The sequence below is a fragment of the Haliotis rufescens genome, unplaced genomic scaffold, assembly GCF_023055435.1.
Source record: "Haliotis rufescens isolate VD_foot unplaced genomic scaffold, xgHalRufe1.0.p SCAF_3, whole genome shotgun sequence".
Lineage (NCBI taxonomy): Eukaryota > Metazoa > Mollusca > Gastropoda > Lepetellida > Haliotidae > Haliotis > Haliotis rufescens.
The window spans coordinates 43163837-43177944 of record NW_025964001.1 but is presented as its reverse complement, the minus strand read 5'-3'; the positions used below and the strand labels follow the sequence as shown (position 1 = coordinate 43177944).

Here is a 14108-nt window from a genome sequence, read left to right as displayed (position 1 = left end):
GGAGAAGCATGTGGGATACAACCTACAATTTAAATCATGGAATAATATCCCATTCAATATTGTAGACATTCTTGGCAGTTATAGTAGGCTATAGTCTTGACTAACAATGTTTCAGTTGTGGATCAAATAAAACAATGGCTGTCTCTTTTTAGCTGACAGTCAGTACATGGTGGTTAACCAAGGTGCAAGATATATGGCTGAGTCAGTACTGATGCAACCTTAAGTATTTACTGTGTCACTGGGTCACTAATTGCAAGAAATATGAAAGTCCTTTATGGAAGATACTTCTGCCTCCTGAGATTATCTACTCTATCAGCATCAACAAGTGCATTTCTGATCATTACATGGAGGGCAGTGTTAGCCCAGTGGTCAATCGTGTTGCAATTCACTATTCAGAGTTATGTCCCTTAGCTATGACAGGATTTGCCGATCAGGAGCTGGAATCTCAGATTCACCTTCATTATGATCCTTTGGTCTGTCATCTCCTTCCTCAGGTGGTTTCATCTGTTTGTCTATCCTCACACAATATGTACGCCCTGATGTTACTGAAATTTGGTTTATGGCTACACTTACTAATTATTACAGGTGCTTATTTAACCATGGACTGTTAACTGAACCAATCGTTCGCTGATTGCTCTCAGAATACTCACATTTCCTTTGTAGATAGAAACCGGTTGATTAAGAGCATTAATATTTATTCACAATGCAAACCAGAAAAAAAACTGCGGTCACTTAATTGACATGTACCAAGGGTCCAAGGCTACTTTGTGCTGTGGACCTGGAGTCTGGTCTACACTGCACTGAAACATGCGTCACCACTCGCGTCTTTCCGTCACCCTCCTGAAAACTTGATCATGGAATGACACAGATGGTCACGAATATCCAGGGAATTTCCAGGGCCTCGTTTAACGAAGCACTCTTAGCTACAACTATTGTAAGTCTGTGTAAAACTATGGGAGTATACAATCATGGTGGCGGTCGGGTAGCCTAGTGGTTAAAGCTCGTTCGTCACGCCGAAGACCTGGTTCGATTTCCGACATGGGTACAATGTGTGAAGCCCATTTCTGGTGACTCCCGGGATATTGCTGGAATATTGCTAAAAGCAGCGTAAAGCCATACTCACTCACTCACTACGACCAAGGATCTCCATGTGAAACGGGACCTGAACACTGCTGTCAATCAAAGACCCTAACAGGAAAGAACGTGATACAAATCTTTAATAAAAACACCGACATTCCATTCTCGCGCGATCACTGAATGCGCCAACCTTCTGATGGTACGGAGCGTCTGCCGGGCGAGCGTAAGGTCACCGGTGCAGTCTTTGGCCGTGTTATGCCAAAATAAGATGAAGAAGGCACTTTTTGTTACCCTGCCTGAGTGCGACGTAAAACAACAAACCAACAACAACAAAGCAAAGCTTTCCAAAAGTGTTATGGTAGACAGGTGGAGGACATTTCCAAATTTGACGCATCAGTTACAAAAATGGTGTCCGATGCAATTCCGACTTTTGACTTGTACCATATGTTACCAAATGGTAAAGCGACCCGACTTACAGTAGAGATTATTTAATGTTATGAACATGTTTTGTCGCTTTTTATTCGATTGAAGTTCCATCTGTTAATCTGAACAGTTGGCTTCTCAAGCCAAACAAATTATACTCTATGATTAGTCTGTCATACAGCCCATGCAAGTCTATTATATTTGGCAAGTCTAGATTACTGCAGTATCATGCTGAATATGAAGAAAGTCTCTGGACTCCTTTTTATTATATTTTATAACAATAATGTAACAACTGTTTTTTCTGTAAAATATGTTCATTTCAGAGACTAGATGTTTGTCTACTCTTCGTTGTGCAGAAACTCTCATGGTGCAGGAAGCTAGATACAGTGGCCAGGGATGATTGACAATCAACTACCAACAAACGTTGTTGTGGGCATTGTTAGGAGAATCTTCAGAAAATTCGCGTTGATTAAGATTTTAAAAACAATTAAATAAAATTTAAACACAAAGGGAAGGCTCTTTGACAAGACAGTGGAACATGGTTATTATTTATATTTCAAAGGATTGCTTTTCATTGTCACAAACCTTGGTATGTATAATGCTAAAGTGAAGTCTTAAAGTATCAGAGTCTTATAACAAATGACACACGAGCAGAACACAGACACTCACAGACCTCTCACAGAAATCGTGTTCAATATTAATATTAAATAACTAAACAGGCATGACGAACTGAAAATGATCCTTCATGTGTCATTATATATAGACACATGTTTCAGTAAAGTTTTGACAGGCAGAAATTGACACAAGGCATATGTTTCGGTGAATGGCTTCAAACGGGGAAAGAGGCGGTCGGGTAGCCTAGTGGTTAAAGCGTTCGCTCGTCACGCCGAAGACCCGGGTTCGATTCCCGACTTGAGTACAATGTGTGAAGCCCATTTCTGGTCTCCCCCGCCGTGATATTGCTGGAATATAGCTAAAAACGGCGCAAAACCATAAACACTCACTCACTCACTCAAACGGGGAAATATTTAGTTAATCAAAACCATAGAACGTTCAAACAGTAGGGCGTGAGGTCTACCACGGAGGTAGATTTAGCAGGTGCGCGCTTGAGGAAAGGATAGAGTTACCTCCCTTTACGTTCTCATGCATTGAAGATTCTGTTTGTTGAACTTGGAGACGAGTGAGCTGACTGGATCTCGAGAGGTGTACACAATGGGTTCTAACGGGACTACGATACCTAACACAAACACATCATCTGCAGCAAAACACCGGTGGAAAATACTTGCACGAGTGAGACGATGGTTTATATAATTTCAAATTGCATGTACCGTATTTGTATGTATCGACACACCATGTATCTTCCACTAGCCTCCTGTCTGCTAGAGTTCACAACTGACTACTGTAATTTGTAAATTTACTTCAATTCGTACTGTACACATTCAGAGATAGAGATCAGTGAAGATCTACCCTGATGTCAGAAATATGCGGCGTGGTTACGCAAAATGGGGAGGAATGTGTTTTTCAGTGCCAGACCATTCGACAACCAGTCTATACGTTCGCTGTTCCAACACCGGCTAATTACTAAAGCGCCCCCCCCCCCCCCCCCCCCCCGAGTCTACCTGTCATATCCCGCAGTTAAAGAAGAGTTATATACGTTTTTCATTGACTTCTATTTACTAACAAAAATACACTAGTAAGGTTTTTTTTAAAGTAATTATTACTATTAACTTCATGTTTGTTTAAAATAGATGCACAACATGGCCAGTCAAATGACATTACAGATAAGAAGGAACATCAACTGATGCATAACCGGTACATACAATTGTTCTGATGCAAAATTATCATCAGTATAAGTTTGATCAAAAGGTGAATTACCTTGTGTAGCTTAATTTGTAACATAACTTCAGCGACAAGGTTATATGATTCTTAGAAACTGGAAACAAGTTCATGCACAGATGAAGAACCTAATCACCAGCCCATTTTCCTGCTCAGAGGAACACAATTGGCTACTACTGTTTGAGGAGGTACCACTGTATGTACAGTTATGTTATCTTGCTCCAGGCACTGGTTGGAGACCGGTCAAGTGATCCAGATGACCGGATATACTCAGTACGAAGGTTCCAGTGCTTTGGTCTTTTCCAATCCCACATTGTTGAAGACAGGAGGAGCTCGGATGCTGACTGGTTTACTTACACATCGCAAGAATTTGAAAAACTGAACCTACTTGTCAGGTAAATATTATGCCATTAGTGGCTGCAATAATCACAATAGTAGGACAACCAAGAAGTAATTAGCAGCAGAATACTGGGAATGTGAAATAGCAGAGAGAATCACTGAGTTTGTTTGTCTTTTGTGTTTTGTTAACATTGCAGAAGATGAAGCACTGGTTTTACCATGCAATGTGACATGATGGATACATGTTTGTTTGTTTGTTGCTTAACTTCGCACTCAGCAATATTCCAGCTATATTATGGTGGTCTGTAAATAATCGAATCTGGACCAGACAATGCAGTCATTGCTATCATGAGCATCGATTTACGCAATTGGGATACGATGACATAACTCAACCAAGTCAGCGAGCCTGACCACCTGATCCCGGTAGTTGCCTCTTACAACAAGCATGGGTTGCTGAAGGCCTATTCTACCCCGGATCTTTCACGGGTTGATAGATACATTTAGTATATAAATATTCTTGTATGACATTGCATGCCTTGTATATTTAGAGGCCTATATAGAGAGGGGTGTTTGATAGCAAAAAGCACACAATTTCCCTTCTTAAGTAAGAACTTCCAATTCCTGTGGTTTGTTTATTGAGCTATGGGGCCAAATTGAAGAGGTGCCTGTGATTGTTATGAGTTGATTGGCATGTCCCTGTGGGGATCTGAGAGTAGAATTGGTCCTCACTGACTATGCTTGTTGTACAAGTCTATCAGATGGTCTAGCCCTGTAACTTGGACGAGTGTGTTCTTATGCCTTTTTTTCACTCACGTGTTTGGCTGTCCCAGCATTGATTATTAATTAACAGGCTGCCAATCAGCCATATACATTGTATCTGGAATATTGCTGACTGTGGTGTAAAACAACATTCATTCACCCACTCTTTGTTTATCGTGATCATAATATACTACTCCACTTCTGATAGGGATATTGTTATGTTTCATTTGACACACAAGAATTATTCTTATAATACGGCAGGTGTGGGGCTGGGACGAGTCCAAGTTAACACCCGGGTACCCACCCCCCTACTACATGACCCTACCCAGGTACCCGATGTAGGTCTCATGAGAAAGGTACAAACTGTCTGATTGGGAAGGGTTTGACCGTAGCCCTTACGAAATGTACTAGATACACCTTTAAAACCTTCTGGTCATGCATACACTGAAGTTGACTGAAAATATAAAAGTCCGATGGAATGGATGTATAGTCCAAAAGACAGATTAGTGAATTGTGGTGTAACCATAGAGTTTTAGAATTTTTTTGTCATTAAACAATACATCACGTGACTAACCACGGATCCGGGTAGACCTGTGGGTCCCCATGTCATACTCAGAACCCACCCGACCCGAGTACCCAAGTTACCCGTCCCAGCCCTAGGCAAGTGTATGTTTAAATAGAAGGACAAATGTGATCAACCCTATCAAACGTTGAGTAGTATATGTGAAATGTCATCTGGATTCCAATGTGGTGACAAGACACTCTTTCTTCAGGCAACTGCGAGCCGAGAGTACAGTGAAAATAGATTCCCTTCTTGGATTTAACAACACAGGCAATATATGTAAGTCATCCAGAAGGTTATACATGATATAGTCTCGTTCTTCTATTCTCTGCACAGATGTATTTGCTTGGTGAATAGATATACATTTATGGTAGTTTGTATGTGATAGTGTCTGTACACTTGAACAAGAAAACTCAACTTCAACAAAAAATTTAGCAGTTATAAGCTTTTCTCAGAACTCAAATGAGCATGCCACCTGTCGCCATCCTGGGACCCCCTTGTTCATGCCTTGGACACCCCAAATCATAACTGACAGTTGAGACTCTCCGATAGACAAATAGACATCTTCCCGGGGTAAGGGTCCCTGATGCTTGCTGAACTAGGCTGGAATTCTAGAGTTACATTTTGGCAGGACTAACGAGTCCATGCATAGTCAAATCAAAATCGCGTAATGAACTAGACATCCTGTCCATAAACAACATGGATTTCAACATGCAGATTTCTGTCAACTGTAGGATTTGCAAAACAAGTGTACCGCCAACTGGGCATTGACAGAGATTTTGCAAATCTTTTCATGTTTATTATCAACGTGTTCAAATGATTTGAGGCACTTCGCAAGGTAAGGCCCGTTTTATGATGATATAGATCTTGACTATCGATGGGATGGTCTTGACTGGGCGCCACCATTTTGTTTAAAGCAATTGTAAGTGATAGAAGAGGTGGAATCTGATTTGTCAATAGGAGTGACATAGAAGAGACATAACCCGTAATAGCCACTGGTGGCGCTTCGATTGAGCCTGGAAATGCCAGCAAAGTTCGTCGAGGGTGGAAACTGGACTTTTATTGTCAGTTAATGCCCTTGTCTCAGGAAGATGACAAATAGATAGACCCAGGCAAATCTCAGGTGATGAAGGTGTATTGTTTTTGATCGTTACAAATGGTTTATGTATTTGCCAACTCAAAACTTTTGTAGAATACAATACATATTTTTATTAAAGTTAAATAATTTCAGCAATTCTGATAAGCATCAGAGATGTGTTCAAAGCAAGTGAATGTGTGTTGGGTACAACTTGAAATTAAGACAAACAATTTTACAATTCTGTTTTATTTCACACGACCAATGTGTTTATTTGGGCCACTGATTCTATATTTTTTGGAAAGAAATCTATAAACCAAGTGATTAGAAAAGATAGCACTAAGTTGCCATTAATCTCTCTGATCATAATACCTGTATATAATATAATTTACTATATAAAGGTAGACATCTTATTGTCAATACACAAGTGGCAACTATTTGTTTCTTTGACAGGTATCTGGCCATCTGAAGAAGTTATGACATATCACTGCCTCAAGGATGTAAACTGGTTTAGGTGAGCAATATCCGCTTGGATAGAACTGATTGAATTCTTATGGACATACCGTAGTTCCTCTAATAGATGAATGGTGTGAAGGGTAGCATCTCATAACTGATGGAGCATGGATACATTGTAAGTGCTGAGACACAACAGTACAGTTTAACAGGGCATCACTGTCAAGTGGATCTCATAATTATCAAAATAAGAAAACAAACTTCAGAGGATTTCAAATTTATGGAACCTACTTGGCATACTTCATACATAGTCATACAGGGTTTATTGTCAGGTCTCAACTCAACTTATCTTGGCTTACCATCAACTTATCCTGGCTTACCATCAACTTATCCTGGCTTACCGTCAACATATCCTGGCTTACCGTCAACTAATCCTGGCTTACCATCAACTTGTCCTGGCTTACCATCAACTAATCCTGGCTTACCATCAACTAATCCCGGCTTACCATCAACTAATCCTGGCTTACCATCAACTTATCCTGGCTTACTGGTAGTTTTCAATATGTTGACTATGTTGCTGAAATATTTGAAATAATTGTGTTATTTCTATTCCAGGAATAAAAGTGTTATAGAACTGGGCGGAGGAATGACCTGTCTGGCAGGTATTGCTGTGAGTAGAATCTCATCTCAGTTAGAGCACACACTGATTGTGCATTTTGTCATAACTATGTGAGTGTTTAATTAAGAAATAAACAATGCATGGTCCGGCAGTGTTTTATTGTATGATGGTACAAATGATGAGAAGATAGTGTTCAACTCTTTATTGCCCGAGTCATATCTCATCCACTTTTGGGGGCAGTCGGGTAGCCTAGTGGTTAAAGCGTTTGCTCGTCACGCCGAAGACCCGGGTTCGAATCCCGACATGAGTACAATGTGTGAAGCCCATTTCTGGTGTCCCCCGCCGTGATATTACTGGAATATTGCTAAAAGCGGCCTTAAACCAAACTCACTCACTCACTCTCCCACTTTTGGATGCGATCGTTCGGAACAACTCACTAGACACTTCCCTCTCAAAAATATTGTTTGTCCAATTTACGACGTCATCAAGTTGCGAACGCATATTCGAATCTCCAGAAATGACGTCATGATAGAACAATGTTTTATTGTGAAATAAATCAAGCTTTGTTCTTCATTGTTCTTTGCAATTCATCGCATAGCTATCTTATATTACTTCATGCGGCCACAGCCCCTACTAACAGTGACATGCCTCAGATGTTGGAGGTGAGGAGATGCATGTATACATGATGTAGAAACAGATGTAGACATGTGTATTTGTTTGTAGGTGGCTGCTTGCACAGAAGCTTCATGTGTTGTGCTCACGGATGGTAATGGAGACTCGGTTAAAAGTGAGCTATACCCTACTTAATATATTATCTGATCAGTCTTGTCACATATTTACCTGATGTTTGTTGTAGAAGCATTTGCTCAGAATGAACAGCAAACTCTAACCTACCAAAAGTAAACATGTAGAACATCAAGATACAGTCAAACACCGTTGTGTCGAATTTGAAGGGACCTTGGTAAATACTTCAAGTTATCTGAGGTTCAACACAACTTTTTACTTTGAGACAACATACATTCCACACATCAAAGTCCGACACAATGGTGTTTGGCTGGATATCATGATCACGATGATTACTTTATCTAGGGATGGTTGAAAGACTATGTCCCTGGAGGCAGAAGTAATTGTGATTGTGTATTTAGAAACACACAACACCCCCTTGTTTCTATCAACATATCAAGTTCACTGCTGTTTAATTGGTCTTTAGATTGATGCTTTTGAAAGATGTTAACACGCACACACAAAAATTCCATATGCTGATCAGAAGAGGCTATATGATGGATCGAGGGGGGGTCAGACTCAATGACCTGGTTGATTGCATGTCATTGTACCTTGATTGTAAACATTAAATGCATTAAGGAGTAATACAGGATAAGTATACAAACGGAAAAAAATATTTAGATTTTACTAATACTTGTTCACAATGATTTTCCTAGTATTTCATAATAAAAACTTTGTTTCAGATCTGGATTTGATGATCAATGAGAACAAGGAGAGCTTCAGTACCACCGCCGTGTCTTCCAGGTACTGTAGGCCTCAGTGCAGCTGTAATAGCAGACTACATCCTTCAGTGCAGCTGTCATAGCAGACTACATCCATCAGTGCAGCTGTCATAGCAGACTACATCCATCAGTGCAGCTGTCATAGCAGACTACATCCATCAGTGCAGCTGTCATAGCAGACTACATCCATCAGTGCAGCTGTCATAGCAGACTACATCCATCAGTGCAGCTGTCATGGCAGACTACATCCATCAGTGCAGCTGTCATAGCAGACTACATCCTTCACTGCAGCTGTCAGGGCAACTGAGTCCATCAGTGCAGCTGTCAGGGCAACTGTGTCCATCAGTGCAGCTGTCAGGGCAACTGAGTCCATCAGTGCAGCTGTCATAGCAGACTACATCCTTCACTGCAGCTGTCATGGCAACTGAGTCCATCAGTGCAGCTGTCAGGGCAACTGAGTCCATCAGTGCAGCTGTCAGGGCAACTGTGTCCATCAGTGCAGCTGTCAGGGCAACTTAGTCCATCAGTGCAGCTGTCTGGATAGACTACATCCATCAGTGCAGCTGTCCGGTCAACTGAGTCCATCAGTGCAGCTGTCATGGCAACTGAGTCCATCAGTGCAGCTGTCAGGTCAATTGAGTCCATCAGTGCAGTTTCATGGCAACTGAGTCCATCATTGCAGCTTTCATGGCAACTGAGTCCATCAGTGCAGCTGTCATGGCAACTGAGTCCATCAGTGCAGCTGTCAGGGCAACTGTGTCCATCAGTGTAGCTGTCAGGTCAACTGAGTCCATCATTGCAGCTGTCAGGTCAACTGAGTCCATCAGTGCAGCTGTCAGGGCAACTGTGTCCATCAGTGTAGCTGTCAGGTCAACTGTCAGGTCAACTGAGTCCATCAGTGTAGCTGTCATGGCAACTGTCTATCGTTGCAGATGTCATGGCAACTGAGTCCATCCTGTCTAATTCCTTCACTGGCTAAAATACACTGGTGACTTGGTCCAAGATGAAAATAAAAATAGAAAAAATTAAGAACCTTTAGTATGTATAGATGTCGTGATTAATGTTAGGTGACAACGTATGTTACGTCTTTTTAAGACTGTGGTTCATTTAGTTGTGAGTTGCATGACAGTTTTGTTATTTTTGACAGAAGAAGCTTACGACAATGTACTTTGATTTGTTGTTTCCATGGCAAACTTTCACTTCCATTACGGTTTATGTATTTCCAGATTACTGCGCTGGGGCCCCGGTGAGGTGGCTACAGACCTAGAGGCCAGATTTGACTGTGTACTTTGTGCTGACTGGTAAGAGTGCTGATATCTTAAGCCATGCTATAAATCCATTACAAATAAGTTAATCCATATCATAGATTTTATTTTTATGACCACAAATCAATACACGATTGTTGATCTTGTAATCAGTGCCAGGTGTGTGGAAAACAGTGCCTTCCTGCCTGTAACCGTTTCCAGGGATTAGTAGATTGACGTCTGCCCGTATGTCAATACTTTGGCATGGTATCTCAGTGGTACCTCACCTCGCCTTCCTTGCATACAAGCAGGTTAAGAGAAGAACGCCTTACAAAGGACACTGCAAACAAGCGTGCCTTCAGTTGAGGTCATTAGTTGTTGTGTACTGTTTACCTTTTCACTTGGTCCATATTTAGGTATGTTCAATTTGGTAGGTTTAATAAATCAAACCGATGATTCCTGATGAATACATGACACTTTTTATAAATACATAAGAATTCACCTGATCAAGGAGCAAGGAGTACCTCTGAAATGTATAAGAATAAGTAGAAGTTTTTATCCATAAAATGTGTTATGTATTTATGTTCTACGGACCCGGGTTAGAATAGGTCTTCAGTAACCCATGCTTGCCATGAAAGGCGACTATGCTTGTCGTAAGAGGCGATGAACGGGATATGGTGGTCAGGCTAGCTGATTTGGTTGATGCATGTCATTTTATCCCAATTGCGTGGATCAATGCTCATGTCACTAGATTGTCTGGTCCAGACTTATTTTATTTACAGACTGCCATCATATAGCTGGGATATTGCTGAGTGTGGCGTAAAACAACAACAAAATAAACAAAACAAAATATGTTCTACCAACTTGTAACTGCCTATCAAAGACTTCATGATTCCTGATGATGTTTAGTTAAGTTGTTTTGTTCAGTTCAGCAAATTCTAGGATGATGTCCCGAGGCTTCATTGCAAAACATGCAAGTGCTGAGTTTCCATTCATTTTCAGTTTTTTCTTTGACGAGGGTCGCAATGACCTGGTGGATCTGGTGCATTCCTTGCTCTGGCCTGGGGGCCAGGCTGTAATGTTTGCTCCACACAGGGGCCCAACATTACAGGCGTTTGTCCATCTCGCCTCAGACAAGTTTGATGTTAAAGTTACAGATCATTACGATGACAAGATCTGGAGGTTACATCAACAGGTAACCATGGCAACACAGCGCACGTACACTGCTGGAAACTATTAGCTAATCGGATGCATGTTTAAGATATTAAGCTGTGCATGTATAATTGAATTATAAGTGCTCTTGAAGCAAGGATAAACAGAAAGCCAAAATAGTGTGTAGTATGTTATGTGGATGATATTTTGTATTAATTCTTACAGACACCATCTGTGTCAGTTTAAAATATATCTGTGACCATTTTCAACAATAAGAAAGGACGCCAAAGATGTTGAGGTATATCTATCAGAGGAATGTCTTAACAGATAGTGGTCTAGTGGTAGAGGGTCTGCCCGGAGAGCAGGAGATCCGATGTTTGATCCCAGGCCGCGTTATAACAAAAGACCCTGTCTGGCGCTCGGCATTAATGGGCTAAAACAAGGACTGGTCGGCTCGGAGTCAGTAAACTGTGTCTGAGTGGGGTATTCATGTTATATTCCAGCATGGTATCTCAGTGGGCTAGCACTTTAAATCGGCATCAGTCCGAACTAGTACAAGCCATACACATGCACGTCACTATATACATACCGGTAAGTGCAATAATCTTGGACGTGACATTAAACCCATTTCACCTCACCTCATCTTTGGAAATTAGTGAGAAGTGATGTTATAAATTCAGGAACAAATACCGGGTCATCTCAACATTTATCTGAAGGCTACGGGGATGAATGAGACCCTATTGACAGTGATGCCCTGTTAACCTGTACTCTTGTGTATCAGCAGTTATTATATATATGCATGCTACATCAGTTATGAGATGCTCCCCTTCTCGCTATGTAGTCTCGCAAGACTATAGTGAATGCCCCTTATTAATGAATCATTAAAACAGGGAGATAGGCTGGTGAGTGTCCGGACTACCAGGGTCAGATTAGGCTTAAAAAAAATAAAAGAATTGGTTCTCAGGCAATGGTTTTGGAAAATATAGTGCGGGCGGGCGGTGTCTTTTTTTGTTTTGTTTTTTGTTGTACAAACTAGTATGGAATCAATAAACAGTTGTGTAATCAATAAAACAATTGTGTACAATCAACCTGGGAAAGGGCCTCCCTACGTAAATGTATTCCTTGATGAGTAAAATACTAGAATACAAGTTGGAAATGGAATATTTAAGGATTTTTTATATATCTTTTTAAAAGTTGAAATAAAAAGAAAACATGCGGAGAACTTTATGATGATGCGGGCGGTGCCTGACAACCAAGACTATTATCTATTAGCCTTAGCAGGTTTCATTGTCCATCATAATGCAGTCCTAGAATGACATAGTCATGAAATGTTACTTTGTTGCAGATGAAAGTGAAAGGCCCTGAAGAATATGATGAGAACCTGCACTACCCAGTGTCGGTGTTGTTGAAGAAGACTGGATCTTCTTAACACTGACTTATATGTACCCACAGACTTACCTCCCCTGTCACAAGACCGACACTACCCAATATATGTGTTGCTGAAGAAGACTGGATCTTCCTAATACCCACAGACTTACCTCCCCTGTCACAAGACCGACACTACCCAGTAACAGTGTTGCTAAAGAAGACTGGATCTTCTTAACACTGACTTATATGTACCCACAGACTTACCTCCCCTGTCACAAGACCGACACTACCCAATATATGTGTTGCTGAAGAAGACTGGATCTTCCTAATACCCACAGACTTACCTCCCCTGTCACAAGACCGACACTACCCAGTAACAGTGTTGCTAAAGAAGACTGGATCTTCTTAACACTGACTTATATGTACCCACAGACTTACCTCCCCTGTCACAAGACCGACACTACCCAATATATGTGTTGCTGAAGAAGACTGGATCTTCCTAATACCCACAGACTTACCTCCCCTGTCACAAGACCGACACTACCCAGTAACAGTGTTGCTAAAGAAGACTGGATCTTCTTAACACTGACTTATATGTACCCACAGACTTACCTCCCCTGTCACAAGACCGACACTACCCAATATATGTGTTGCTGAAGAAGACTGGATCTTCCTAATACCCACAGACTTACCTCCCCTGTCACAAGACCGACACTACCCAGTAACAGTGTTGCTAAAGAAGACTGGATCTTCTTAACACTGACTTATATGTACCCACAGACTTACCTCCCCTGTCACAAGACCGACACTACCCAGTATCAGTGTTGCTGAAGAAGACTGGATCTTCTTAATACCCACAGACTTACCTCCCCTGTCAAAAGACCTACACTACCCAATATATGTGTTGCTGAAGAAGACTGGATGTTCTTAACACTGACTTATATGTACCCACAGACTTACCTCCCCTGTAACAAGACCGACACAACCCAATGCCAGTGTAGCTGAAGAAGACTGGATCTTCTTAATACCCACAGACTTACCTCCCCTGTCACGAAACCGACACTACCCAATATATGTGTTGCTGAAGAGACTGGATGTACTTAATACCCACAGACTTACCCCCCCTGTCACGAGCCCTACACTACCCAATGTCTGTGTTGCTGAAGAAGACCTCCCCAGTCTAACTGCCCTTGTCACAACTGCCTTGTTAACCAATGCCTTCACGGGTGTGTACACACAAACATCCAGACCCCAAGTCCCGATTTCACAATCAATCCAACCAGCTGTCCCTCGTGTTGCCTGGATGACACTAGTTTCCATGCAGACCATGGATTCATATTGTTGATGCTGTGGAAACTGAAGGTTCTGCATTGATGTGCAACAACAAGTCATATTTCAGTATACACTAACCCATGGGAGAAAACAGTGTCCATCACTATTGCTCCCTTCAATGTGACGCTAACTTGGTTATCGTGGGCAGTAGTGCATGGCTCCCAAAATGTATGTACATTTATAATAAAATCAAGTTTTGCACTAACACAATGTTTTTTCCCCATCACAAAAGACATTACCAGCTGATCACTGCGAGCTCGCAACACCGGAAATACCAATCAACAAATCCGAACTGCAGTCCGCAATTTTATCCTATTATTACACTATCTAATTACAAAAACATGTTTGTTGTATATCTTGACTT

General features: G+C 41.3%; 1 protein-coding gene across 1 annotated transcript; it reads left to right on the top strand.

The window, feature by feature from the left end:
* The first annotated feature begins 2524 nt into the window (after positions 1–2524).
* Positions 2525–13949, top strand: LOC124123619 (calmodulin-lysine N-methyltransferase-like). Its single transcript, XM_046486825.2, has 10 exons — positions 2525–2790; positions 3562–3731; positions 5208–5275; positions 6525–6585; positions 7140–7194; positions 7867–7930; positions 8610–8670; positions 9875–9949; positions 10895–11087; positions 12390–13949. Exons 1-10 carry the CDS (start codon positions 2713–2715, stop codon positions 12471–12473), a joined length of 909 nt encoding a protein of 302 aa, XP_046342781.2. The 5' UTR covers positions 2525–2712; the 3' UTR covers positions 12474–13949.
* The last annotated feature ends 159 nt before the right edge of the window (positions 13950–14108 follow it).

Excerpts from the sequence above, each read along its gene's own strand:
- LOC124123619 (XM_046486825.2), top strand. The coding sequence starts at position 2,713 with ATGGGTTCTAACGGGACTACGATACCTAACACAAACACATCATCTGCA. Across the intron at positions 7,195-7,866 it reads CCTGTCTGGCAGGTATTGCT|GTGGCTGCTTGCACAGAAGC; the intron begins GTGAGTAGAATC and ends ATTTGTTTGTAG. Across the intron at positions 9,950-10,894 it reads TGTGTACTTTGTGCTGACTG|TTTTTTCTTTGACGAGGGTC; the intron begins GTAAGAGTGCTG and ends ATTCATTTTCAG.